The sequence below is a fragment of the Mesoplodon mirus genome (assembly GCF_964341445.2).
Source record: "Mesoplodon mirus genome assembly, chromosome: 14".
In the NCBI taxonomy this organism is placed as follows: domain Eukaryota; kingdom Metazoa; phylum Chordata; class Mammalia; order Artiodactyla; family Ziphiidae; genus Mesoplodon; species Mesoplodon mirus.
Window position 1 is genome coordinate 87,134,336 of NC_138990.1, and position 26,695 is coordinate 87,161,030.

The 26,695-nt window shown below is 35.4% G+C and overlaps 1 protein-coding gene across 10 annotated transcripts in view; it reads left to right on the forward strand.

The window, feature by feature from the left end:
• ALMS1 (ALMS1 centrosome and basal body associated protein) overlaps nucleotides 1-26,695 on the forward strand; it is a 249,532-nt gene that overhangs the window by 30,452 nt on the left and 192,385 nt on the right. For 9 of the 10 annotated variants that reach the window (XR_014295936.1, XR_014295937.1, XM_082642966.1 and 6 more), the window contains 4 exons: nucleotides 4,643-4,838; nucleotides 8,245-8,362; nucleotides 9,490-11,635; nucleotides 16,849-17,008. Coding sequence is in view for 8 of the 10 variants with exons in the window: in XM_082642966.1 (XP_082499092.1) it covers nucleotides 4,643-4,838; nucleotides 8,245-8,362; nucleotides 9,490-11,635; nucleotides 16,849-17,008 (2,620 nt within the window). In the remaining 2 variants the exon portion in view is untranslated. The remainder of the gene's footprint in view (nucleotides 1-4,642; nucleotides 4,839-8,244; nucleotides 8,363-9,489; nucleotides 11,636-16,848; nucleotides 17,009-26,695) is intronic. The other variant, XM_082642967.1, reaches the window with a different exon arrangement.

Here is a 26,695-nt window from a genome sequence, read left to right on the forward strand (position 1 = left end):
TTTGAAGTTTTATAGTTTTAAGTTTCACATTTATATCTAAATCTGTTTTGGGTTGGTTTTTGATTACGGTGTGAAGTAGGTGTCCAACTTCATTTTCTTACATATGCATATCTAATTGTTATTCCAACACTATTTGCTGAAAATACTCCCTTTTCCCTTGAAATCTTTGTGTGGGTCTATTTCTGGACTCTCTATTCCATTGATTTATATCTCTATTATCATGCTAATACTGTTCTCTTAATTACTGTACTGTCTTGAAATCAGATAGTGTGAGTTCTCCCACTTCGTTTTTCTTTTTAAAAATGGTTTTGTTTATGCTAGATTCTTTGAACTTCCATATAAATTTTAGAATCAGTTTGTCAATTTCTATTTTGAAAGTCTGCTGGAATTTTGATTAAAATTGCCTTGAGTCTGTAAATCAATTTGAAGGGAATTGACCTCTTAACAATATTGAGTTCTCTAATCCATAGACACAACAGTTCTTACAGTTTTATTTAGATTGCTAATTTCTTCATCAGTGTTTTGTTGCCTTCAGTGTACCAAACTTAATACATGTTTGTATTAGACTTACTGAAATGTTAAAAAAATTTCAATTCCTACTGTTCATCACAATTATATAGGAATATAATTGACTTTCTATATTGACCTTGTATCCTATGACCTTGCTAATCTCATTTACTAGTTCTAGTATAGTTCTTTTGTAGATTCTTTAGGACTTTTTAATGTATAGACAATCATATCCATTGTATTTTTTTTCCTTTTTCCTTTTTGATATATGTGCCTTATCTACTGGCTAAGATCTACTTATTCTTCCACTTGATCTTCTTGTGTTCTAAGCTCACTTCTGTGAAAGCCAGTGTCACCAACAAATTTGTGTAGTTGAATACAGTAAGCACTTTTCTGTACTCATCTTAGATGCAATAAATAGCATTTCATATTCTTAACCAGTGCTTAACTTCTTAAAATTATTTCCTTTCTTGGCTTCTCTTGGTTTTCTTTCTATTCCTCTGGCTATTCTTCCTCAGTCTCCTTTGCTGCTTTATCATCCCCTGTTAAACCTTAAAATCAGAGGTTGCAAGCTGTGGACCTGCACATGGCTCAAATGTGGTTTGCAGACAAAAAAAATTGGGGGGCACAGTGTTTTAAAAATTTTTAAACAGAATACTTTAAAGTGTGCATGCAGTGCATAGTTGGCCACAGGTCCCATTACTCTTTAATATCAGGCAGGTTTACTCATTTCTTTTACCTCCCTGTACGTATGCACATTTGAGTTTTTAACTTCTGCTTGAAATGTTGGAATGTTTTGGTTCTCATCTAGATCTAGGGCTTTAAATATGCCTGTGTACTTAAAAATCCCAAGTTTGTATCTCCAACCTTTACTTCTCCCTCAAAATTTGTTTGTATTTATTCTGTTGTTTATTTGTCATCCCTCTTCACATCTTTCAAAAAATATTTAGAGATTTGAGGCCCTTTTTATATTGGTTAAAAAGGTATAACACTCAGAAACATAGCAACAAAATGAGCAGAAAGAGAAAAACGGTCAACAGATTTTTTAAAATTTTATTTTATGAGGGGAAATTATAAGAGCATGTTTACATGGAGAGAGGAATGATTCAGTAGAAAGGGAAAATGCATGAAGGAAAATGGGAGAATCACATATAGGAAAGAAATCATTGAAAAAATATGGAATGAGATGGAAAGGTCTTTGATAGGTAGTAAGACTTTTTTTAAATCACAAGATGAAAAGCTGGGTTAGGTAATGGGGTTGTAGATCTTGTGCTAGGAAGATAAAGAAGGTCCACCTCCTGTTCTTCACTTACTGAAGTAGGAAATGAGGTCATCAGTTGAAAAATGAGGAAGGAGGGTTCAGTAGTTCTGAGGAGAGAAAGTATAAAGTAATCATTTTAGCCAATCAACTTACCCGGAAAATAGAGTAGAATTTCCAGGCAGGGCTGAGTGCCCTTGAGGTTTAATGTCATCAGTCTAAAGGAAAACCAGTGTAGGTGTGTGCTTTCTTCAGCAGTGTGCTGCTGCTTAGATTAAGACAAGCAGAAGGTTCAACCAGAACTGAGCTTTTGCCAGGCAAATAGGATAGTGGGGGAAAAGAGAAAGAAGAGATGTTTGCAAGGTAGTGATTATAAGGATGATTATGAACTCTCAAGAGTGGTAACGAGGGAAATACAGGTAAGAAAGGAATTATGAAAAGTGTAAATGTGATAGGATAGTTGTCTTCAGAAGGTTACAAAATTATTGTAGTTGAGGAGCTAGAGTTAAGTAAGTGATCTGTGAAGGTCAAAGGACGGGCAGGAGAACACATGGATACATCTCTCATCAGTAGTGAGGAATAAACTATGGGATGAGCCTCAAACCCTGGTCAAAGGGGCTAAGAGATGAGTTGGGGACCCGAGATTTTGCTATAGTGAGAGTCACAAGATGGCTGGAATTCCCTTGCTTCAAAACCCGTTCATTTGGCCCACTATCCCCTATTGAATAGAGTGCTCTCAAAAGAAAAAAATTACAATAATCATTCCCATATTCCTTTTATTTTCAAGTATTAAAAATGTAAAAAGCATGTTTCCAGTAGCAATGTTTGATGTTAAGGATTTGACTGATTTATCTGACATAGATGGGATTGGTATATTTTGGAATGTCAAAGGTCTATAATCCCATAAGCCATAGAAGAGTAGTGTTAATATTTTAGAATATTCACTCCAATATTTTTCTCTATATCTATTTATATAACTGATATTAGGTAGTGGATAGTTGTGTATTTTTTTTTTTAAACTTACTGTAAGCATTTGGTTGGTGAATTTTAAATACTGGAAATAATCCTTTAAAGAAAAAAGTCTTGTTGAAATTGTGAAATCTTTCTAAATTGTAGTACAACATATTTTTATGGGTGGGTCATTTGGGAATGAAAAAAATATATATTCTCTTAAAAAAATTTGAGTTGGTTAAGGAAGAAGAGTAGTAGACTACAAAATAATGAAAATCAGTACATTATATATCTAAGCATGTTGATTGCCATCAGTATAATGTCTCATCTTTTTATTTAAACAAATAAATGTAAATCAAATGAATTCATTATTTAACAAAAAAATTATGTAAATAATGAAAAACTGCAAGTAGAGGAAACATGGCAAAGAGAAAAGCAAATAATTAAGTTAGAAAATAGAATTTTTAAATTCAAGACAAAATATATACATTCCTAGTAAATCCAGTCAAGAAAAAGAAAAAAACCTTAATGAAATAGACTTAATACAAACCTATCAAAGCTTATAGAGTTGGATTACAACTAGGAAGAAATCAAGAATGTTATAATAGTACCAGCTATCAAAAAGGTTTCTGGCTCTAATGGATTCACTGATGAAATCTTTTATATTTTTAAGGAAAATCAAATTTCCTTGTATTAAAAAAATATAGAACAAGGTTAGAAAACAAAAGAAGCATTCTAAAATACTGATTAATCTTATGAGTGAAAATGTAAAAGACTGTGCTAGCAAATATGATTAAGGTCTAATCTACTACTACCAAGTAAGAAATGTGAAGTTGTTGCAATATGAAGAAATTTATTGCTGTATTTTATCAGATGTAATTGGGGAAAAAAAGATGCTATAATGTAATTTGATCAAATTTAGTGCTCATTCCTAATCAAATTAATTTAAAATGAAAATAAAAGAATAATAGCATGATAGGATGAATATTCTTAATTATTAACTAATACCAAATTTAAAAAGAAAATGTGTTTAAAAACTGCTTACCATTAGTATTTAATTCAACTTTATTTCAACATTGCTACCTAGTGTGGTCTGTGGATTGGTGCCAGGCCATGAATTGCTTGTTACTGTCAAGAGATAAGTACAAGAATTAAGAAGAAGTGTTTAGAAACTTTTATAGCAATTTGATGTTTTTTAGAACTAGAAATCAGGTACTTAGACTTGTGTTTTGTATTTTGGGCTTATATATCTTTTCAATTTCATTTTCCTAGTTATTTTTACTAGTTTTTAAAATTAGTTTATTATTTTTTTTACTTGTTACCTGTTAATTTTTATTAGTATTTTAATAAAATGTCAGTCTGTAATGAATTGGAAGTAGGAAAAACTGATCCTTCCTATAGATACTTGGAGAAACATTTTTCTGAATCATGCCACTAATATAAGAGTAAATATTTGAAAGAGACAAATGAACCACTCACTACGCATGAACCATATGATGTTTTCCACCGAGAAGTCCGCTAGAAACTAGTATAGCAAGTAAGAATTCAGTAAAGTGGTCACATGTAGAGAATATTGTAGCTTTAGGTTTGGAATCTTTTTTTCAGTTTTATTATTATCAAATTGTAAGATTTCATCATGAAGAACCAAATTTATTGTTTTAATGATGAGAAGTAACTATTAAAGAATAGCAGAAATGCCAGTGATTCAACACGTTAAAAGATGGGTAATAATGGGAAAAGATCAAAAATGTTATTAATATTGTGAAAAACACAGAAAGAACAGCTTTACTTTTTACAAATTTTGATGGGAATGTTGTGAAATAGGAAGCTGTATGCTAAGTGAATGGACGTTTTAATCTAAATGTTAATATATATGGTAACTCAGTTAATGACTTAGCATATTTTCCTTCAAAATTATTGTTTTAGAGAACAGAATCTTGGCATTATCTTCCTCAAGAAATGGACTCTTCCCACACCTTGGATACAACCCAGACCAGGTTTAATGTGAGAGAGAAAGGGACTGAAGTGACAGACTTCCCCTCTCTGGAGGAAGGTATATTGACCCGATCAGAAAATCAAGTAAAGGAGTCGAACAGAGATCTCTTATGTTCTCCATTGCTAGGTAATGCCTCTTTATTTTTAACTAGTAGTAATACCTCACATTTGTAAAATACTTATGGGGGACTGCAAATCTTGCGTCTAAATCCTTTCTTGAGCTGAGGAGCTCTGTAGAACTGCACTCAAAAGTAGTAGCTTATTTCTGGTTTTCCACACTGGCCAGCTGGTCTAGTTATATTTAAATGTGCAGTTGCTCCTCATTTTATCTTCCCCTGTTGCTCTCAGAAGGCAAAAAGGTGGTAACTTCCTCTAGTAGGTATGCCTCCTTAGTCCTGAATTTGTGGAGTTTTTCTTGGGGTAAACCATATATTATCCTTTGACTACTTCTCTCAGCAGTGGAGGCTCCATTATGTTTAAAAAACAAACAAAAAACATGTTCATGCTTAAGCTCATTAGATTCTTAAAATTAGTTAAGACATATATTATTATCCTAAGTTTTCAGACCCAAACATTGAGATAAAGAGGTTAAATGACTTGTCTGAGGTAGCGCTTCCTGCTTTCCTCTGTTTAATATGGAACTGATTTATTAGCTCTTACAAAAGATGAACTTTAAGTACTTTTCAAATCATCAAGGTAGGAGGTAAAGTTGTATTATCACTACCTTGGATTGTTGCCCATATATAAGAATGCTTAGCCAATATGGTAATTTCAATTTTTTCATGCCTAAATCATAATTCAGACAAATATTCTTTGCTTTTTCCTTCCATTTTCTTCAGATTTTTACTTTCAAAAATTGAAGAAAATGCAACAACCACATATTTTACAATTAACTTTTGTCAAGGGAGTGGGATTCAACCATGGAGTTGTCTTATCAGAGTTTTGTAGAGGAGCAAGAATTAGGAATTAATTCAACAAGTTCCTTTCAAATACAAGCAAATACTATCCAAGTAAAAATACTAGTGCCAATATATTCAGTGATGTAGATCATCAAAGTCAATTTTAGTTTTATATTTTAAGAAAGATGTTAACATTAGAGTTCCCTTGTGGGAGGAGATTACTATGATAGTAGATGAAAGGGAAGACTTTGCTATGATCAGGTATTTGAAGGGCTGTCATGCTAAAGAGGAAGCAACGTATTTTTCATTTATTCATTTATTTAACAAATATCTAAGTGCCTATTGTGTGTTGGACGCTAGGGGTATATAGATGAAAGCTACGTCCTCTTTTGGGAAGACAATACAGTAAAAGGAAAATAATAGTACCATGGGATGAGTTGGATAGTGGTTTAGAGCAGGAGTCTGCAAACTACTAGCCATAGCCTAAGGCCTGATTTTGTGAGCTAGAAAAGGTTTTAGCATTTTTAAAGGATTGTAAAAACAAAAGAAGTATATAGGATAGAGATACCATGTGTGATCAACAAAGCCTAAAATATTTACTAGCTGACCTTTTATAGAAAATGTTTGCTAATTCCTAGTCTAAAGGTTAAAATGAGACTACATAGCTTATAGGGAGGCTGTTTTCAACTTGATACAAGAAAGAACTTTCTAATAGAGCCATTTAATACTGGAAAGGCTATATAACAAAAAAAAAGTGAGCATTATGTCATAGCAAAATGTCAAGCAAAGTTCTCTAATAGAATAGTTTCAGCATTGGGTTGGAGATTGTGCTACATGGCTTCTAAAGTATTTTCTAATGTAAAGTTTTATAACTCCAGCTTCTCATTTACTATAGATAAAGTAGAACATTTTAATTATTAGATCAGATCCCAGGATCTGATGGTCAGAGGAAATTTCATCATTGCTTTTTTGTTATGCTTGAATCCAGTCATTGTAGGGTGTATCTCACCAATGGCAAATGTCATGATGATGACTCGTGCCAGAACAGTTAGGTATCTCAAAAGAGAGTGATCCAGGCCATCAGCAGTTGCCCAAATGTGAGGAAATGTGGGGTCTTTGTTAAAAAATCTTCATGATTCTTAGAGGGGTAAAGATTTCTGTTATGAAGGTTTAAGACTGAGTCTGTAGCCAAAGAGGAACCATACCAATTAGTCCTTGGTGGTAAAGGTTATCGTTATCTTTCAGGTTCTTATTTTTAATTAATCCATTCAGTAAATAAATAATTGTATTTTGAGTGCCTACTAAGTGTAGTTGGTACTTTGCTAGGCACTGAGGGTACAGCTGTGAATAATGCAGACACGGAGTTGATAATCTAGGTGGGAAGCAGACAGACCAAAGATTAAAACAAGAGTGCGACAGTTATGATAGGGAAGGTATGCAGTATTATTATAGGCATTCTGAAATCAAGAAAGTATACTGTAGCAACAGTATTACCTTCATATTGAAAGAACAATTCAGTTTTAACAAAACATCACCAATCTATTTAAATTAATATGAAATAGAATGCTGTTGGTTTTTTATAGTTTTGTTTCTATTAATGTTTAATTTTTTGTTTTATAGTTGTAGAAATACTATAAGGAATAAGAAGTTTATACCTTGTTGTACATATTTAAGGACATTATAATAAACCTTATTTAAGGTGGCATTCAGCATTTCAGAAGAATTTTTTTTCCTTTAAATTAGCAGTTCTCAAACTTCTTGTTCACAGGATTTCCTTGACACACTTTAAAATTACTGAGAGCTTTTGTTGATGTGGATTATTGATATTTTCCCATATTAGAAATTATTAAAACTGAGAAATTTAAAAAATATTTATCAACTCATTAAAAAGTAACAACTCCATTGCATGTTAACATAAATTATCTAGTTTTTTAGAAAAATAACTATTTTCCAAACCAAAAATGTTTGGAAGACTAGCGTTGTTTTACTTAAAAAAGAAAAAACTGTAATGTCTGACTTAATAGAATACAGGTGGGTTCTGATAATCTGCTTCTGCATTCAGGATGTTGCTTTATCATAGGTAATGTAGCTTCTGGAAAATTCCAGTGTGTCCTTATGAGAGAATGAGAGTGAATAAGGCAAATGATATGTTAATATTACTTTGAATATAATTTTGACCCCAGGCATCTTCTGAGAGTGTCTTAGGGATGCCTGGGAGCCTGTGGACCACACTTTGATGTAAGATAGGAAGAAACACTCATAATGGTTAGGAGCATTTGCTAAAAAGTAGAGTGTTTAGGTTCAGATCGCACTCTGGCACTTAAGCTATTTGAATGTGGACAAATTACTTAGTATTCTTTAAGATTTATGATCATGTTTCCTCATCTATAAGATGGGTATAAAAATACCTATTCTTCAAGGTTGTTATGAGGATTAAATAAAATATTATATGTTAAGTGCCTGGATCTTTTCAGGCTATTAATAAATGGTATATGCTGCTGCTGCTGTTATATTATCATACTAATGCTTGTAGAAACTTCCAGATGGCAGCATATTTAGGTTCTTTAAAATACTATATAAGCTAAACAATTAATTTTCAGCATTCCCAACATCTTTATATTTGAAACTTTGCAGTCATACAAGACAATTTCGCTTCTCCTGATTTGCCTTTGCTGACATGTTTGACAAAAGATCAAGAGTTTGGGCCTGATTCCTTGTTTCACCAAAGTGAACTAGATTTTGCACCTCTGAGGTAGGATGATTTATTTTTCTGTTTGCATGTAACCTTTCTACTCTTTCTTTTCTTCTAAGTTGTTACTAATATTAATGACATCAGGTGAGACTTTGGGTTGGGAGCTAGATATTCTCAGTACACACTCTGAAGATAACAAGGCCCTAAATTAAGGCATGATACATGTTAATTTGGCATAGTAATATGTGTAAAAATGAGCCAGGGGACTTCAGTTTCTTTAAAAATAATTTCTAATGTATTCTAGTATATTAGGCATATTTTAATTTAGAAGGCACACTAATTTTCTTCCTTCTAAATCTCCCCTTTTGCTACTCATAAGCCCACACCCATTCTGTAAAAAGCATCCATTTCATGGTCACTAGCTTGTTTGGCACTGTCATTTTTGTCAGCCAATATTGAATGAACCTAGCTATCTCTCCTTCGAAGGAGGTGCGAATATGAACTAACACGATTTTTCTAATAGACACATCGAAATTAACAGTTACTCCAAATTAATGCCCTTTAGTCATAATGAGAGACAAGTCTGGAACTCTCCAAAGCATATTTGGAATTATCCAAGAATATGTTTTCTTCTTTTAGAAATAAAAAAGATGCCTTAAATTAAAAAGTATAAATGTTTACAGAAGAAAAACCTCTGCCCTGTGCTATGTATTACTTTAAAATTACTTTTATGAAAAGTGTTCTATACACAATAGTCAACCAATGATTAGGTTACTGTTTTGTTTGGGGAGTAGCTTACTTAATTGGTTTTCAGGAGCATAATAAATAGAAGAATTAATGCAGGTTAAATGAATATTAAATTATGGTAGGTGATAAACTACACATTTTAAATAGTAAAGTTTGATATTTTCATTTAAAGAATCACTTGGGGGCAATATTGTTTTGAGGGAAGCCTGAGAAAATATCAGGGTCATAGGATGGTAGTTTACCTTCTGTTTTAAAAAAATTTGCTTTGTTCAGTCATTAGCCACCCTAAAGGAATTTGAAATTAGGACTTTGTTTTTCAATATACTTTCAAATAACCTCGATTTCAGTGACATATCAGTTTTGTATTTTTTCATGTTAGTATTTTAAAAAATAAATGTTTTTAATGTGTTATTTATTTATTTTTAACTGTATATTTTCAGGGGAATTCCTGGTAAGTCTGAAGACACCGAATGGTTTTCTCGACCGTCGGAAGTTAGTGAAGCTTTATTCCAGGCAGCCTCGGAAGTAGCTTCAAACTTAGTTAACAGTTGCTTTAGTGTATCTCAGCACCCACTTATAGGTAGTACAGCTATTGAGTCTCAGCGCTTATTAACTCTTGAACGAGGGACTAAAGAAGAAACTGTTTCACCTGATACACTTGAGGATCTGAAAACCCCCAAAGACTCTGATAGTTATGATGCTCTTTATTCATATATGTCATGGAAGACACAAGAAGTTATACAGGAGCCAGAAACCAATTTAGCTGATAAAGATCAAGTTTCTTTTTCAACTGCATCTGATACAAATGATGAATACATAACTCCTAAAGGAAGTGACAGTTTTGATGCTTCTTGTTCATATGTGCAATATGGGAAACAGGAATCTTTACAACAGTTAGAAAAATATTTAACCAGTAAGGAGCGTGATTCTTATTCAGATTCATCTGACACAATTGATAAAAATAAAATTCCTAAGGAAAGTGACAATTTTAGTGCCCCTTTTTCAGATATGCCATGGAACAAACAGGGAGCTTCACACCATCCAGAAAAATGTCTAATCAGTAAGGACTGTGTTTCTTTTCCACATGAAGTTGCTCCTCGTTTTTATAGTAAAATGCCACATTGTTTTTCGCATTGTTTGTTGGAAAGAGGAGGAAGAGAGTTTCCCTTGACAGCTGATAGTCATTATTTTGAGAGTGTTTATTTAAGGGCTCCTGCTGAGAATGAGATGAAACAAAAGATGGATTCTTTGGAGGGTTATAAAAGAAATGAAGAAGATCTGGGGAAAGAATTATCTCAATGTTTTGAACTAAAGGAGAATAGAAATACTTTAGTATTTTCAGAGGTGCATCCCAGATCTGCAGAAATACAATATATTGAGAATGTTGTAGGTACTGATAATTCTGTAGAAGTGTCAGAAGCACATATACTCTCCACGGGGCATGATACCTCTAAGATGGAGGTTTTTGGTGGTCGTCTTCAGACTATTAAATCCAACTCAGATGAGACATCAGAACAGCTGTATTTTCAAGAAGAAAGAAACCAAAAGCCACCTTCTGCTTTTGGTGGGAAAAATGTTGATGCTACTGAAAATGTAGCCTTTCAGGCAGTTATTGCCTCTATTGAACCTTCTGAGAAAGAGAGTACAGTAAATGAAATCCAAACTGACATCAATAAGTCTTTAACAAATGACAGCCAAGAAAATGAACCAAAAAATCCAGATCTTTCCCTATTAAATTATGATGAAAACTTTTTCTTTGATAAACTTAATCACCCACGCTATCAGTCTACTCCTGGGGTGTTTGAATCAGCAGCTTCAAAACCATTGTCGTATAAAAAAGATAATGGTGATAGCTCCCTGTACTGGCATCCCAATTTAAAATCACTCCCCAGTGCTCCTCAGGAAATATTCATTAAGCCACTCTCTCTTAGTCCAGAGCTTAAGTCGTCATCTTCTTTAAGTGAAAAATCTCTCAGACAAGCTGTTGGTCTTGGCAAGACACAGTCAGCTTTATTTCAGTATGATACAAACAATGAACCATTTCTTCCCATTGGGGAGATAAAGTCTGTTTCTGCTCTTGACCTTGCAGAGAAGTTAGGATCTTCAGACATTATTTATCCAATGAAAGTATGGACTTCAGATTCTTTGGTTTTACAAGATTTAAAGCAGCACACCTTTGAAGAAGTTGCAGCTTCCTCAAACTGTATTTTGGGTAAGAATGGAAACTCTAGTAACATCATTGAAAGTCCATCTGCAGCTTTAGGAAGCAGCTTTTCAGCAAACTTGGTGGCATGTGATGCAAAGTCACAAGGTGCTTTGCCAGTGATCAGTGATGCGTCATTAATTGCAGTTGGCCAAGAGACATTGCTGAAAGCTGATATAGACCAAGGTGAAATTCCTCCGCCTGTGGGAGCCAAGTCCAGTTTTACTGTCTATACAATTATGCAAAATGACTCCTATTTTGTAGAGGGCCTGCAGGGGAAGGCTGAATCTGACATCTATACTCTGGATGATGATACTGAATGCTGTAGCCTAGATGAAAATGATGTTGTATGCAGGAAAAGAGTTGTTGAACTACAAAGAGAGGTGAGACAATAAAATGATTGTTGGGGAGAGACATGGTCTTTTCCAGTATTGTTTCAGAAAATGGTATTGTTATTTGTTTTTACTTTTACTCTTTACTGTTTCCCAGATATGTGGCCAAGGTGACTTGACTGGTGAGTGCATTAAGCTAGCAGGTTTAGAAAATTTGCTTGATAATCTAGAGATTTGTGACAGCTCCCTGCACTGGCAGTCTACTGTACAGCTACCATGTAAGGAAGAGAGCAGTTTTTGAAGAGCCTGTAAGTTTTTCTGTTTGACATTTCTTATGCAGTAGGGAAAGAAATATTTTAGTTGAAAAATGGGGATGAAAGTATAGGGCCGTTTATATCCTCTAACACCAAATTGTGATGTGTAATCTGGTTTTCATCTGATATCCAGGAATATGCTGCATTAATTTGTTAGAGGTTGGCATAAAAGAAATATTTGTGCTTCGTAGACCATGAGACTTAGTGACTTCTGTGGTGTTTTGGAAAAGGCCATCCTTTGGAGCTTGCAGGCCTTTCATCTTGAGGCATCTTAACTCTTCCAAATTGTGCCAGCAAGAACCTTTGGGATGGTGTTAAGATTAGACTCATTCATGGAGATATTCAGTTGTGCTTTTTTCCCCCTCTGGCCTTCAATGTACAGACCTTGGTATATAGGCCCTGACATATTCAAGTATTTGTTTAGAAACCCCTGAAAGATTTTAACTTCAGAGGTATCTTGAAGTCACAATTTTCTTTTATATACAAGGCTTCATTTACCTGGATCCTTGGATCTTTTGGCTTTAATGTTTCTCTCGTCCCATTGCCCATCCGGTTTTGTCTGATACTGTCAGCTCCAATCTGGGTCCCACTTCCTGATAATATACCCTTACATTCTGTTAGTCATTAAAGACAGTTAGGTCATATATGTGGTATACTTAATGTTACTTTCCTTTTCCTATTTTCCCATGTATAAGATTAGTGTGTCATTGGAAAGCTGCTAGTTTGAGTTACAATTATATTTAAAAATATTTATTTATTTATTTATTTCGCTACGCCGGGTCTTAGTTGCAGCATGTGGGATCTAGTTCCCTGACCGGGGATCGAACCCTGGGCCCCTGTATTGAGAGCACAGAGTTTCAACCGCTGGACCACCAGGGAAGTCCCTGCAATTATATTTTGACCTTTAGGTTCAGGTAGTTGAAAAGAGAAACTGAACAAAGATATTGTGATGAATTTTTCCTTTTATTTACAATTTATTGAATTTATTTAAAAATTTTAATATAGAGAACTGTTAGGTTAGTTTTATTTTCTTCAACATTCTAGACAATTGTTTAATTCTAATTTTCAATTTGATAACAATGGGGATGAAAATGATAGCTAACACACTGTGCTCAAATAATATGCTAAGAGATTTACTTACATGCCTCAGTTCATTTAGGCCTTTGGTCAATCCTATCAGGGAGGATTGTTGGGGATTATTATCATCCCCATTTTACAATTGATATTTAGAGGGTTAAACTAACCTTGTCAATATACTTAACCACTATACCATAAACTGTTCTTCAGTGAAACCAAAGCCAAGATTTTGCATCATTTTGGCAAGAGTGAAGGTCAAAGTTAGTTTTAATAAGAATGAGAAACAAAATATCAATTTTAAGCTTAGAGTTTCTTTTTTCCTTTTTCTTCCAGTTTTATTGAGGTATAATTGACATACAACACAGTATAAGTTTAAGGGATGCAGCGTAATGACTTGACTTACATACATCATGAAATGATGACCACAATAAAGTTAGTGAACATCCATCGTCTCATATGGATACAAAATTAAAGAAATAGAAAAAATATGTTTTTCCTGGTGATGAAAACTCTTAGGATTTATTTTTAACAACTTTCATATATAACATACAGCAGTGTTAATTATATTTAAACTGAGAGTTTCTAATTTTTTCGATAGTGCTACTTCTGTAATTTATGTCAACTTTTCATGTAGATAAAATATATTTAAAGGGCTTCCCTTGTGGCGCAGTGGTTGAGAGTCCGCCTGCCGATGCAGGGGACACGGGTTCATGCCCTGGTCCGGGAAGATCCCACATGCCGTGGAGCGGCTGGGCCCGTGAGCCATGGCCACTGAGCCTGCGTGTCCGGAGCCTGTGCTCCGCAACGGGAGAGGCCACAACAGTGAGAGGCCCAAGTACCGCAAAAAAAAAAAAAAAAAAAATATATATATATATATATATATATATTTAAAGACATGAAGATGTATATTCAATTAACAGTGATGTGCTGAGATTAACTCTGACACAATTTCAAATTTTATTTGCCCTTAACTGTAGGTTTTTAGTCCAAGGAGGATGCTGTTCTCTATATTGTCTTTCACTCTTAGCTCCCTTCTATGATCTGGGAGTTATCTAATGCTAATATGAGGGAAACAATGAGCCAGACATGGTGATAATCTTCCTGCATGGCCCAGCTTGCTCTCAGGGGGTTTGCCTACTCTTCGGTTTCTTCCTTATTCTCATCTGTGTCTCAAAAGAGGCATTCATACTTGTTTGCCTCACTTTGATATGTATCCGTCATTCTCTAAATGATTATTTGGGTATCCACTTATGTATGATGTAGGTTGGGGCTATGAAGAGACTGTGGAGAATTGGAGTCAAAATCCTGTTCATTTACTTTGTTAGCCTTGTGCCTTGGGAAAATGATTTTGGAGGATCACTCTCCTTCCTTGTCTACATAAAGAATAGGAACAATAATAATCAACCTCAAATGTTGTTACATTAAATGGGGTGTAAGGAATGTAGCATTTACATGGTTAGTGACTGGCTGTTAGTTCCCTTTACTGAAACTAGACCATTAGACTGTTACCAGGGCTTTCCTACTCTAATTCGTTATTCTGTTCCTTCTCTCTCCTTGTTCCTGGCAGCAGCATATTACATTCTTTTAGCGTCTATAATAAAATACTGTTTTAGTATCCCTTATTTTGGCCACATAACTCTTAAGTATTATTTAAGGTTGACTCCTTAGATTTCTTTCATGTTTATTTTGTTGGTTCCCCCTCCACCCCAAAGAATTTGTTTCCTCTCAAGGTTTAAATGCTTTTCTCTGTGTGGATGGTTATCATCTCTATTTTAAGACCCTAGTATTATTTCTCCTAGGTAGACCCCATATTCTATCTTGCATGAAATTTTCCTGTGAATAGTCCCAACATCTCAAATTCACCTTGCTTAGATCAGAATAACTCATTTTTCCCCTAAAATCAGAGTGACTTACAGATTTTCTCAGTTCTTATAGAGTTAGCATTTCTTGGTTTCTTCATTGTCTTTGATTCTGTCTTCATTACTGATAAAAACGAGGAGATAAACCAATCTTGATTTTTTTTCCCTCCTGACTCCTTTAATTTTTAGTGATAAACATCTGTTAATCTCTTAAATAAATACATCTTATCTTTTTCATTCTGCATTTTCTTTTTTATTAACTGCTCTAATAATCTATATATTTCAAAGCTTTGAAATGTTATCGAAGTCAAGGTTGGAATAGAAATTTTTTTCCCTACGTTTGGAAGCTTTAGGGGAAAACTTGTATTAAACACAGTGCATGCATGAGCACACACAAGTATTTATCTATCATATATGTGATATATACAGTTGACTGTGAACAATGTGGGAATTAGGGGCACTGACCCTCTGCGAAGTTGAAAATCCACAGTTGGCCCCCTGTATCCCCGATTCCACCATATTCATGGTTCTTCCACATCCACAGATTCAACCAATCTTGGATCGTGTGTAGTACTGTAGTATTTACTATTGAAAAAAAAATCCATGTATAAGTGAACCAGTGCACTTCAAACCCATGCTGTTAATGAGCTGCATGTCTCCTTTGGCAGTAGGATAATTGAAAACTGAGAACTTTGTGCTATATTTAGAGCAGGGTGACTCTACATTATTGCTTTGGGATTGGATAATTCTTTGTTGTGGGGGGCTGTTCTGTGTATTTTAGGATGTTTAGCATCATCCCTGGCCTCTACTTACTAGATGCCAGTAACATTACCCCCACTAAAGTTATGACAGCGAAAAATGTCTCCAGGTATTGCCACATGTTCCTTGGTGGGGGGAGGTGGGGGAGTGTAAAATCTTCCCCATTTGAGAACCATGGGTCTAGAGAAACTATATGGGCAGTAGAAGTAGAATTATTTATTTCCCCATTCTGCCAGCTTCTTAAGAATGTTTGTTACTACACACTGAAAAACCCTTCATAAAAGAGGATAGAAAAATTCATGCTTATGTACATTTTTAGACTCCCTCCTGAGAGGGCAGCACTGGAATAACTTTTTAGGAAAATAAAAGTGGTATGTTGTTTTTATATGAGAGTATACTGTGAATTTGGTGAAAAGTTGTGTAATGTTTATGTACCAACATCAGTACTAATAGTTTCTAATTTCTTTTTTTTTAAGATATTTTTTTGATATGGACCATTTTTAAAGTCTGTTGAATTTGTTACAATATTGCTTCTGTTTTATGTTTTGTTTTTTTTTTTGGCTATGAGGCATGTGGGATCTTAGCTCCCTAACCAGGGATCAAACCCATACCCCCTGCATTGGAAGGCGAAGTCTTAACCACTGGACCGCCAGGGAAGTCCCCTCTGATTTCTTTGACTTGCTGGAATGTCATGAAACTTCAGGAATTTCTTTTTTAGCACTTAACCTTTACCTCATCAGTTTATATTTCCCACTACTTTTGTTTCAAAAAATTTGAGAACTTATGTTTTTTGGTAACTGATCACAGATACAGTTCTTTGATGCATTTAGTTTTCTTCTAAACATTTGTGGATTTCTTGAAAATATTTCTGTTCTCTCTTCCCTCCTTTCCTCTTTCCTTTCCCTAACATACCTCTCCTTCTTAAAAAAAAAGTCCTTGAGCTTGTCAAGAATATTACCGTAGTTCAGATCATACTATGTTAAGTAGCAAACTTCTGAGTAATAGAACACTTCTAGGTCTCCTATCTGTAATATTCTATACAGGTAGACTTCCAAACCCTCAAATAATTTGTAGAGCCTTCCTGGAATTAACCAAACAAGATATGACCTATATATGAATTCAGGAGGGTTGAGAATATGATCTTGAGGAACTGGTATGACTGCTTAGCATTCATTTTCATAAAAATGAGGTTATTTTTTAGTAGATGAAGTCTAAAATTAATCTTATTTTCTTCATTTTTTATCTCTTTTCATAGGTATGTCCTTCTAATATGGACAGTAATCAGTCTTTTGCATCTGTATTGCCTCCATTTGTTCCTCATGAGCCAACTAGAGAGTTGGAGTATCACTCTTCAGATCTCAGAATGTTGAGGGTATCTCCTGACACTGTGCCAGGGACTCTCAAACATTCACCAGGTACGTAGAGAAGGAGATATTAAGTGTCCTTATGACTAGCTTGTTAAAAATATCTTGCTGTGCCTAATTTTTTACTTTTAAACTCCTGCAATAATGTTAACTTTGGATTAGATTTATTTATAGATCCTCAGATCTTTTATGAGATGAACCATTTGATTTTCATTGCATTCTTCATGACAGTGTTTAGAACTGAATTACCTGGAGGAGTCTGATATTAGAGTCAGTTTGTTTCTATATTCCTTTCTGTGACTTGAAGGGAAAAGGGAATTAAATGAGCATAAGAACAGATACAAGTTTACAGAGAGGAAACTGAGAGATTAGTTTTGAGGTAAAAAGCAAGATTGTCTGCTGAGGGAGGTTGAGAGTTGTGGAGGTGGGTTAAGGGATTTGAGGAGAGTGGCTTGGTGAAGGCTTAGAATTTATGTTGAAGTGAATAGGGGATGGAGCTGACCAAGGATAAGCAGATGGATTGGCAGGTAGTTCTGAGAAGTCAGCTGAGGTTGGAGGTGCTTATCCTGGACGTTTTCATGTGCGTGAAATCATACAATATGAGATCTTTTGTGGCTGGCTTCGTTTACTGAGTACGTTTTCAAGATTTATCCATGTTATAGTGTATATTGGTACTCATTCCTTTTTATTACCAAATAATAGTCCATAGTATGGATATGTCACATATTGTTTACCTATTGTTCATCAGTTGATGGACACTTGGGTTTTTTTCCACTTTTTGACTCTTATGAATAATGCTGTTATGAACATTCATGTACAGGTTTGTGTATTTGTTATTTTTATTTCTCTTTGGTATATATCTAGGAGTGGAATTTCTCATTTATGGTAACAGTGTTTAACATTTTGAATAACTGCTAAACTGTTTTCCAAATAATATGCACCATATTACATTCCCACCAGCATTATCAGGGTTCCAGTTTCTCCACACCCTCAACAACACTTGTTTTTCTGTCTTTTTGATTATAGCCATTCTGGTGGCTGTGAAGTGGTATCTTGTGGTTTTGGTTTACATTTCCCTAAATGTTATGTTATTGATTTGAGATTTTTCTTTTTAATGTAGGTATTTACATTGATAGATTTCTAAACACTACTTTAGCTGTGTGCCTTAAGCTTTGGCGTGTTGTGTTTTTGTTTTAATTCATCTAAACTATTTCCTAATATACTTTATAGGATTTTTGTGCTTTTAAATTTTACTGAGGCATGTTTTATGTCCTACCGTAATGTTTATCCTGTAGAATGTATGGTTTGCGCTTGAGAAGAATGTGCATTCTGCTGTTGTTAGGTGGTGTGTTCTATACATGTTTCTTAGTTCTCGTGGGTTTATAGTGTTCAAGTCTTCTGATCCTTGTTGATCTTCTGCTAGTTTTCTCCATTTTTGAAAGTAGGGTATTGAAGGCTCCAATTATTATTGTTTGTCTGTTTTTCCCTTTTCTGTCAGAATTGTTTCACATATTTTGAGACTTTGATATTAAGTGCATTTATGTTTATAATTGTTATATATTCCTGATGAATTGACCTTTTTGCTGTTGTCCATCTTTAATTCTAGCAACATATTTTTTTGTTTTAAAGTCTATTTTATCTTATGTCTGTGTGGACTTTCCAGTTCTTATGGTTGCTGCTTGAATGTTGCATCTTTTTTCATCCCTTTACTTTCAACCTATTTATGTTTTTGAAGCTGAAGTGTATCTCTTGTAAATAGCTTATAGTTGTATCTTTTTTATTTCTTAATTCCAGATTGACAGTCTTTGCCTTTGATGTGATTGTTTAATCCATTCACATTTAATGTAATTATTGATAACATGGGATTTACACTTGCTGGTTTACTTTTTCTTTTCCATATGCCTCATGACTCTTTGGTTCTTCTGTTCATCCTTTACTGCTTTTTATTGCATTAAGTGAATATTTTCCAGTATTTTAATTTCTTTAATAATTTTCTAGCTAATTTTTATCTTTTACTTTTTATTTTTTTTTAAATTAATTAATTTATTTTTATTTATTTTATTTTTGGCTGCGTTGGGTCTTTGTTGCTGCATGTGGGCTTTCCCTAGTTGCGGCGAGCAGCGGCTACTCTTTGTTGTGGTGTGTGGGCTTCTCATTGCGGTGGCTTCTCTTGTTGCGGAGCATGGGCTCTAGCTGCGCGGGCTTCAGTAGTTGTGGCATGTGGGCTTCAGTAGTTGTGGCTTGCAGGCTCATTAGTTGTGGCACATGGGCTTAGTTTCTCTGTGGCATGTGGTATCTTCCCGGACCAGGGCTCGAACCTGTGTCCCCTGCATTGGCAGGCGGATTCTTTTTTTTTTTTTGGTATGCGGGCCTCTCACTGTTTTGGCCTCTCCCACTGTGGAGCACGGGCTCCGGATGTGAAGGCCCAGCGGCCATGGCTCACGGGCCCAGCCGCTTCGCGGCATGTGGGATCTTCCCGGACCGGGGCAGGAACCTGTGTCCCCTGCATTGGTAGGCGGACTCTCAACCACTGCACCACCAGGGAAGCCCGGCAGGCGGATTCTTAACCACTGTGCCACCAGGGAAGTCCTAGCTAATTTTTAAAGTTATATTATTAATGGTTCCTGTAGGGCTTATAAAATTTATCTTAACTTACCAGAATATACTCCCAGTTTATACTAACTAAATTCTAGTGTGATACAGAGATGTTTCTCCTATATAGATCTATTTCCTCTTCTTTGTATTTGCTATTATTATAATACATAATACAACTATGTGTTACAAACCCAAGAGTAGATTGTTACATTGTCATAATTATTTATATAACTTTATGTATTTTAAAGAAGCTCAGAGAAGTAGAGAGAGCAAATATTTATATTTATAGAGCTTATTACATTAATATTTGAATTTATTCTTATTTCTTATTCTCTTTATTTGTTCCTGTGGATTTGTTATCACCCAGTGTCATTTCCTTGCTGTACTCTTAAGTTTGCTCCCATGTACTTCCTTTTGTTGTTATTGTTGAATATGTTACATTTCTATATGTTATAGCCCCAATAATACAATTATATATGTGTTGTTTTATGTAAGCTGGCTTTTAAAATCTGTTAGAAGAAAGGAAAATATGCAAGTGTCCTGTCTTTTTGTAATTACCTAATATAATCATCTTTACTAGCACTATTTGTTTTGTTCTGTAAATTCGAATTACTGTTTGGTGTCACTTCCTTTCAGCCTGAAGAACTTCCTTTAGTATGTTTTGTAAGATGGGCCTGCCACCAACAAATTCTCTCAGTTTTTGTATATCTGGGAATGTTTTTATTTTATCTTTTTGAAAGATAGTTTTGTTGGGTTTTGAATTCTTGGTTGACAGTTTTTTTCCCCAGCACTTTGAATATGTCTTTCCACTGTATTCTGCCTTTATTGTTTCTGATGAGAAATCAACTATTCTTATTAGTGTTCCATTGTATGTGATTTGTTTTTTTCTTGCTGCTTTCAGGATATTCTCTTCGTCTTTCAGCATTTTGATTTTGATTATGATGTGTTGGTATGGATCTCTCTGTTTATCACTGAGTTCATTGGGATTCTCAGATGTGTAGAATAATGTTTTTCATCAAATTTGGGAAGTTTTCAGCCATTATTTTTTTCTGCTCTTTTCTGTCTCAGATATCCCCCATTATACATATGTCAGTACACTTACTCTTGTCAAATAGCTCTCTGAGCCTTTGTTCATTTTTATTTATTCTTCTTTTTGCTGTCCTTCAGCTTGCATAGTCTCTGTTATCATCATATTCACCGATTCTTCTGTCTGTCCCTATTTACTGTTGAGCCTCTAGGAAATTTTTCATTTTAGTTGTACTTTTCAACCCCAGAATTTCCATTTGCTTCTTTTGTAAGTTCTATTAGCTTATTTTCTATTTGATGAGACATTGCCATTACCTTCTCTTAATTTTATTTTTTAATGTTTCCTTAACATCTTTATTGGAGTATAATTGCTTTACAATGCAGTGTTAGTTTCTGCTGTATAACAAAGTGAATCAGCTATATGTGTACATATATCCACATATCTCCTCCCTCTTGCCTCTCCCTCCCACCCTCCCTATCCCACCCCTCTAGGTGGACACAAAACACCGAGCTGATCTCCCTGTGCTATGCGACTGCTTCCCACTAGCTATCTGTTTTACATTTGGCAGTGTATATATGTCCATGCCACTCTCTCACTTCGTCCCAGCTTACCCTTCCCTGTCCCCATGTCCTCAAGTCCATTCTCTATGTCTGCATCTTTATTCCTGTCCTGCCCCAAGGTTCTTTAGAACCAATTTTTTTTTAGATTCCATAAATATATTTGTTAGCATACAGTATTTGTTTTTCTCTTTCTGACTTACTTCACTCTGTATGAACAGTCTCTAGGTCCATCCACCTCACTATAAATAACTCAATTTCGGGCTTCCCTGGTGGCACACTGGTTGAGAATCTGCGTGCTAATGCAGGGGACACGGGTTCGAGCCCTGGTCTGGGAAGATCCCACGTGCTGTGGAGCAGCTGGGCCCGTGAGCCACAACTACTGAGCCTGCGCGTCTGGAGCCTGTGCTCTGCAACAAGAGAGGCCGCGACAGTGAGAGGCCCGCGCACCGCGATGAAGAGTGGCCCCCGCTTGCCACAAGTAGAGAAAGCCCTTGCACAGAAACGAAGACCCAACACAGCCAAAAATAAAAATAAATAAATTTAAAAAAAAATTTCATTTCTTTTTATGGCTCAGTAGTATTCCATTGTATATATGTGCCACATCTTCTTTATCCATTCATCTGTTGATGGACATTTAGGTTGCTTCCATGTCCTGGCTATTGTAAATAGGGCTTCAATGAACATTGTGGTACATGACTTTTTGAATTATGGCTTTCTCAGGGTATATGCCCAGTAGTGGGATTGTTGGGTCGTATGGTAGTTCTGTTTTTAGTTTTTTAAGGAACCTCCATACTGTTCTCCATAGTGGCTGTATCAATTTGCATTCCCACCAGCAGTGCAGTTCTCCACACCCTCTCCAGCATTTATTGTTTGTAGATTTTTTGATGATGGCCATTCTGACCAGTGTGAGGTCATACCTCATTGTGGTTTTGATTTGCATTTCTCTAATGATTGATTAGTGATGTTGAGCATCCTTTCATGTGTTTATTGGCAATCTGTATATCTTCTTTGGAGAAATGTCTATTTAGGTCTTCTGCCCATCTTTGGATTGGTTTGTTTGTGTTTTTGATATTGAGCTGCATGAGCTGCTTGTATATTTTGGAGATGAATCCTTTGTCAGTTGCTTCATTTGCAAATATTTTCTCCCATTTTGAGAGTTGTCTGTTCGTCTTGTTTATGGTTTCCTTTGCTGTGCAAAAGCTTTTTAGTTTCATTAGGTCCCATTTGTTTATTTTTGTTTTTATTTCTATTTCTCTAGGAAGTTGGTCAAAAAGGATCTTGCTGTGATTTATGTCATAGAGTGTTCTGCATGTGTTTTCCTCTAAGAGTTTGATAGTGTCTGGCCTTACATTTAGGTCTTTAATCCATTTTGAGTTTATTTTTGTGTATGGTGTTAGGGAGTGTTCTAATTTCATTCTTTTCCATGTAGCTGTCCAGTTTTCCCAGCACCACTATTGAAGAGTCTGTCTTTTCTCCACTGTATATTCTTTCCTCATTTATCAAAGATAAGGTGACCATATGTGTGTGGGTTTATCTCTGGGCTTTCTATCCTGTTCCATTGATCTTTATTTCTGTTTTTGTGCCAGTACCATACTGTCTTGATTACTGTACCTTTGTACAGGAGCCTGATTCCTCCAGCTCTGGTTTTCTTTCTCAAGATTGCTTTGGCTATTCAGGGCCTTTTGTGTTTCCATACAAGTTGTGAAATTTTTTTGTTCTAGTTCTGTGAAAAATGCCATTGGTAGTTTGATAGGGATTTCATTGAAGCTTCTTTTAATTTTTAAAGCATGATTTCCTTTTCTTCTTTGAACATATTTATAATAACTGATTTGAAGTCTTTGCTGGCTAAATCCAAAATGTTGGGTCTCTTTAAAGGCAGTTTCTATTGCTTGCTTGTTTTTTTTCCTGTGAATGGGTCAGTTTTCTTTTTCTTTGTGTGTGTCACAACTTTTTGTTATAAACTGGACATTTTAGATAATATATTGTTGCAGCTCTGGATACTGATTCCCTCTCTGGGCTGAGAATATTTGTTATTGTTTTGCTTGTCTGGTTATTTAGTGACTAGTTTGGAAGTGAAGTCTGTTTCCCCTGCAGTATGCACCTTCTGAATTTCCTCACTGGAAAGCAGAGTCTTTTTTTTTTTAATTGGATTTGCATTTGATTATTTTATTTTATTAAAAAATATTTTATTTATTTATTTGGTTGTGCCCTGTCAGTTGTGGCAGACGGGCTCCTTAGTTGTGGCATGCATGTGGGATCTAGCTCCCTGACCAGCAATTGAACCCAGGCCCCCTGCATTGGGAGCATGGAATCTTAACCACTGCACCACCAGGGAAGTCCCAAAAGCAGAGTCTTTGGTATATGTACAGCCTCCCTGACTGGTCTCCATCCATTCCCTCCTCCTATGACTATGGCTTTAACTCAGTTCTGTTTTACTGTCTCTCTCATCTCCTTGTTAATCTTCTTGTTTGTCTTGCAATATTGGTATCAGCTGTTAGCCACAGCTACGCTGATTGCTGTATTGTTTTCAACAATGCCTTGAGGCATAAATTGCTCCGTGGTCTGATTCAGTTACTGTTACTGTACCTCTAAGAAAGGGTAATGCCCTTTCTTAGAGGTAGTCTTTTAGGTCAGTCTTTGAGCCTTTCTTTTAAACTTCTAGCTTGTCTACTGTATGGCTTTTTCATATCATGTAGCTAGCAGCTTCCTCTTAATTGCTTACCACTGTGATCAGCATTGTTTTTGCTGGCGTTCTTAGGCCTGAACTTCTCCGTGTTCTATTCCAAATGAAGTCAGTCTGCTTATGGGGATGTGTGGAGCTCTCTGTTCTTATGGCTTGCCTCTCCTGGGAAAAAGCTTTGTGACATTGCTCTGGGAGTTGGAATAGTGACCCACTTGTATTGGAGTAACACGTCCCTTCTTTATATAAGAATGGTGTTGGGTGTGGATGGTATTCTCTGGTCTTCTTTGATTGCCTCTTCTGGAGTGGAACCTCCGTCCTACGAGCAAGGTCGGGTGGGGCCGCAGCCCAGTATTCTCAGCCTGCCATTTCTGGGGTAAATCTCTAAAAGCGGGAAACTAGGTAGAGGTAGGGCACTCTTTGTGCTCTTCTTTTGCATCCTCTGTTCCAATACATCCTCTCTGTTCAGCCTCTTTACCTTATGCATTATTTCTATTGATGCACCCAGTTGTACCATTTGGTTATGTCTCATTCCTCCCAGTAAGACCCTGAGCTCCTGAGTGATAGTAGTTCGGTGAAAAGCCTGAAATTAGATTCAGCTGCCTTGACATCTGAAACAGTTGAAAAAATGGGAAATGAGAAAGATAAATTTGAAAGACTTCAACAACCCATGATTAAATTATGCTGTAAGAATAGTTAAGCTCTCTGGGGGAGCCAGAGAGAACAGCAAAATTCCAAGGATAAAACTATATAGAATATAGTAGGAGAAAGGGGAGCCAATAGAGAATACAGAAAAGGAACAGATATTTTGTTTAATTTATTAATCAGATTTAGTTTTTACTCTTTCAGTTTTTATTCCCATTTCTTATTGCCTTTGTCACATCACACTGGATTTGGTTGCATACACGTGTAAGATTGCTATATCTTCTTGGTGGATTTATCCTTTTATCATTATGTGGTAATGCTCTTTGTTTTGAGTAATTAATTTTATTCTGGAGATTATTTTATCTGCTATTATAGCCATTACTGCTTTTAAAAAATTGTACAGTATTTCTTTTTCTGTCTTTTTACTTCAACCTTCTTATGTCATTGTGTTTGAAGGGATTTTCTTCAAACACAATGGGCGTATAGTTGTGTTTTTTTTAAGCACTGTGTTAATGTCTGTATTTTAGTTGGTGTGCTAGACTGTGTGCATTAAAACCATTATTGATATACTGGGCTTAAAGTCCACCATTGTATTTGTTTTCTCTTTGTTCCTCTGTTTCTCTTTTCTTGACTTACTGTGGGTTATAGGAACATTTTGATCTATGTATAGTATTTTGAGTATATTGCACTGTATTGTTTCTTTAGAGGTTGCTTTAGGTGTTACAATATACATACATAATTTATAACTGTTTACTGGTATCAACTTTCACCTCTGAGAGTGAAGTAGAATTAGTTCCCTTTACCCTTCCCACTTTAAAAATAATAATTGTTTTAATATTTCGTTTACATATATTGAGTACCACAGCAAATAGTGTTAGACTATTTGCTTCAGTCATCAAATGCGATTTAAGAAACTCATAAAGAGACTGAAAGTCTGTTATATTTCCTCTATTTTTATCCATTCTGTTGTGGTTTTTGTTTTTGTTTTTTTTTGGTCTTCATGAACTTTGAGGTTTTTTCCTGCTATTTTCTTTCGATTGGAGAATTTCTCAGCCCCTCTATGTGGGTGAGTCTATTAGTGACAGATTTGTTTTCTTTACCTGAAAATGTCTTTATTCCTCATTCATTCTTGAAGGATAATTGAGCCAGACATAGAATTAATGGTTTGTGGTTTTTTTTCTTTCAGTATTTGCAAAATGGCACAACACTTCCTACTGGCTTGCATGTTTTCAGATGTGAAATCTACTATCATTCAAATTGGTGTTCTCCTATATTTTCTGAAATTTAATTGTGTTGGTGTGGATATCTTTGAGTTTCGTATTTGGGATTCAGTTAGCTTCTTGAACCTGTAGATATATGTCTCACCAAATTTGGGAAGTTTCCCATTATTTCTGTGAATAATTTTTTTTAGCGCATCCCTCCCCACCCCCACCCCCTTCTCCTCTGCTTATGGCATTCTGTTGATATGAATGTTAGAGCTTTTGTTATAGCCCAAGAGCCCCTATCTTTTAAAAATTGATTTTCTTTCTGCTGTTCAGAGTTATTAATTGTATTGATACGTCCTCAAGTTCACTTATTCTATCTTCTGTCATTTCCATTCTGTCATTGATCCTCTCAAATGTTTTTATTTGTTACTGTATTTTTTTCAATTTCCGTTTGTTCTTTTTTATAACTACGTTTCTTTGCTGAGATTTTTATCTTATTTCATTTTCTTCAAGAGATTCTTAATTGCTTGCTCAAGCATATAAGATGGTTGCTTTTAAATCCTTGTCAGATAATTCCATCATCTGTTTCACCTTGATGTTGGAATCATCTGATTATCTTTCTCATTCAAGCTGTGATGTTCCTGGTTCTTTATATTGTGAATGACTTTTAATTGTGTTTTATACATTTTGAATGTTACAGTAAGAGACTGGATCCTATTTAATCTCTGTTTTAGCATTCACTTGTCTTATTTATATGTAACATATAGGTCATGGCCTACTTGTATGGGCTGTGGTTTCAGAGACTAGTTTTCAGAGTTTTTACTGAACAAAGTAGACTTGCATTATAGTCTACTTTGCTCAGTGGTGCTGCTGAGGCTCATGCTTGATCTCTGCTGGTGCTGCTCATGTGGGTGGAATGCTCTTCCTTAGGCCTACTGCTGTTGAGTGGAAAGTGGGAGATATTGGCCCATAGGGTGGAGGATGCTTTCCTGGGCCTGCTCCCTGGGCACCTGATGCCAGTGGATC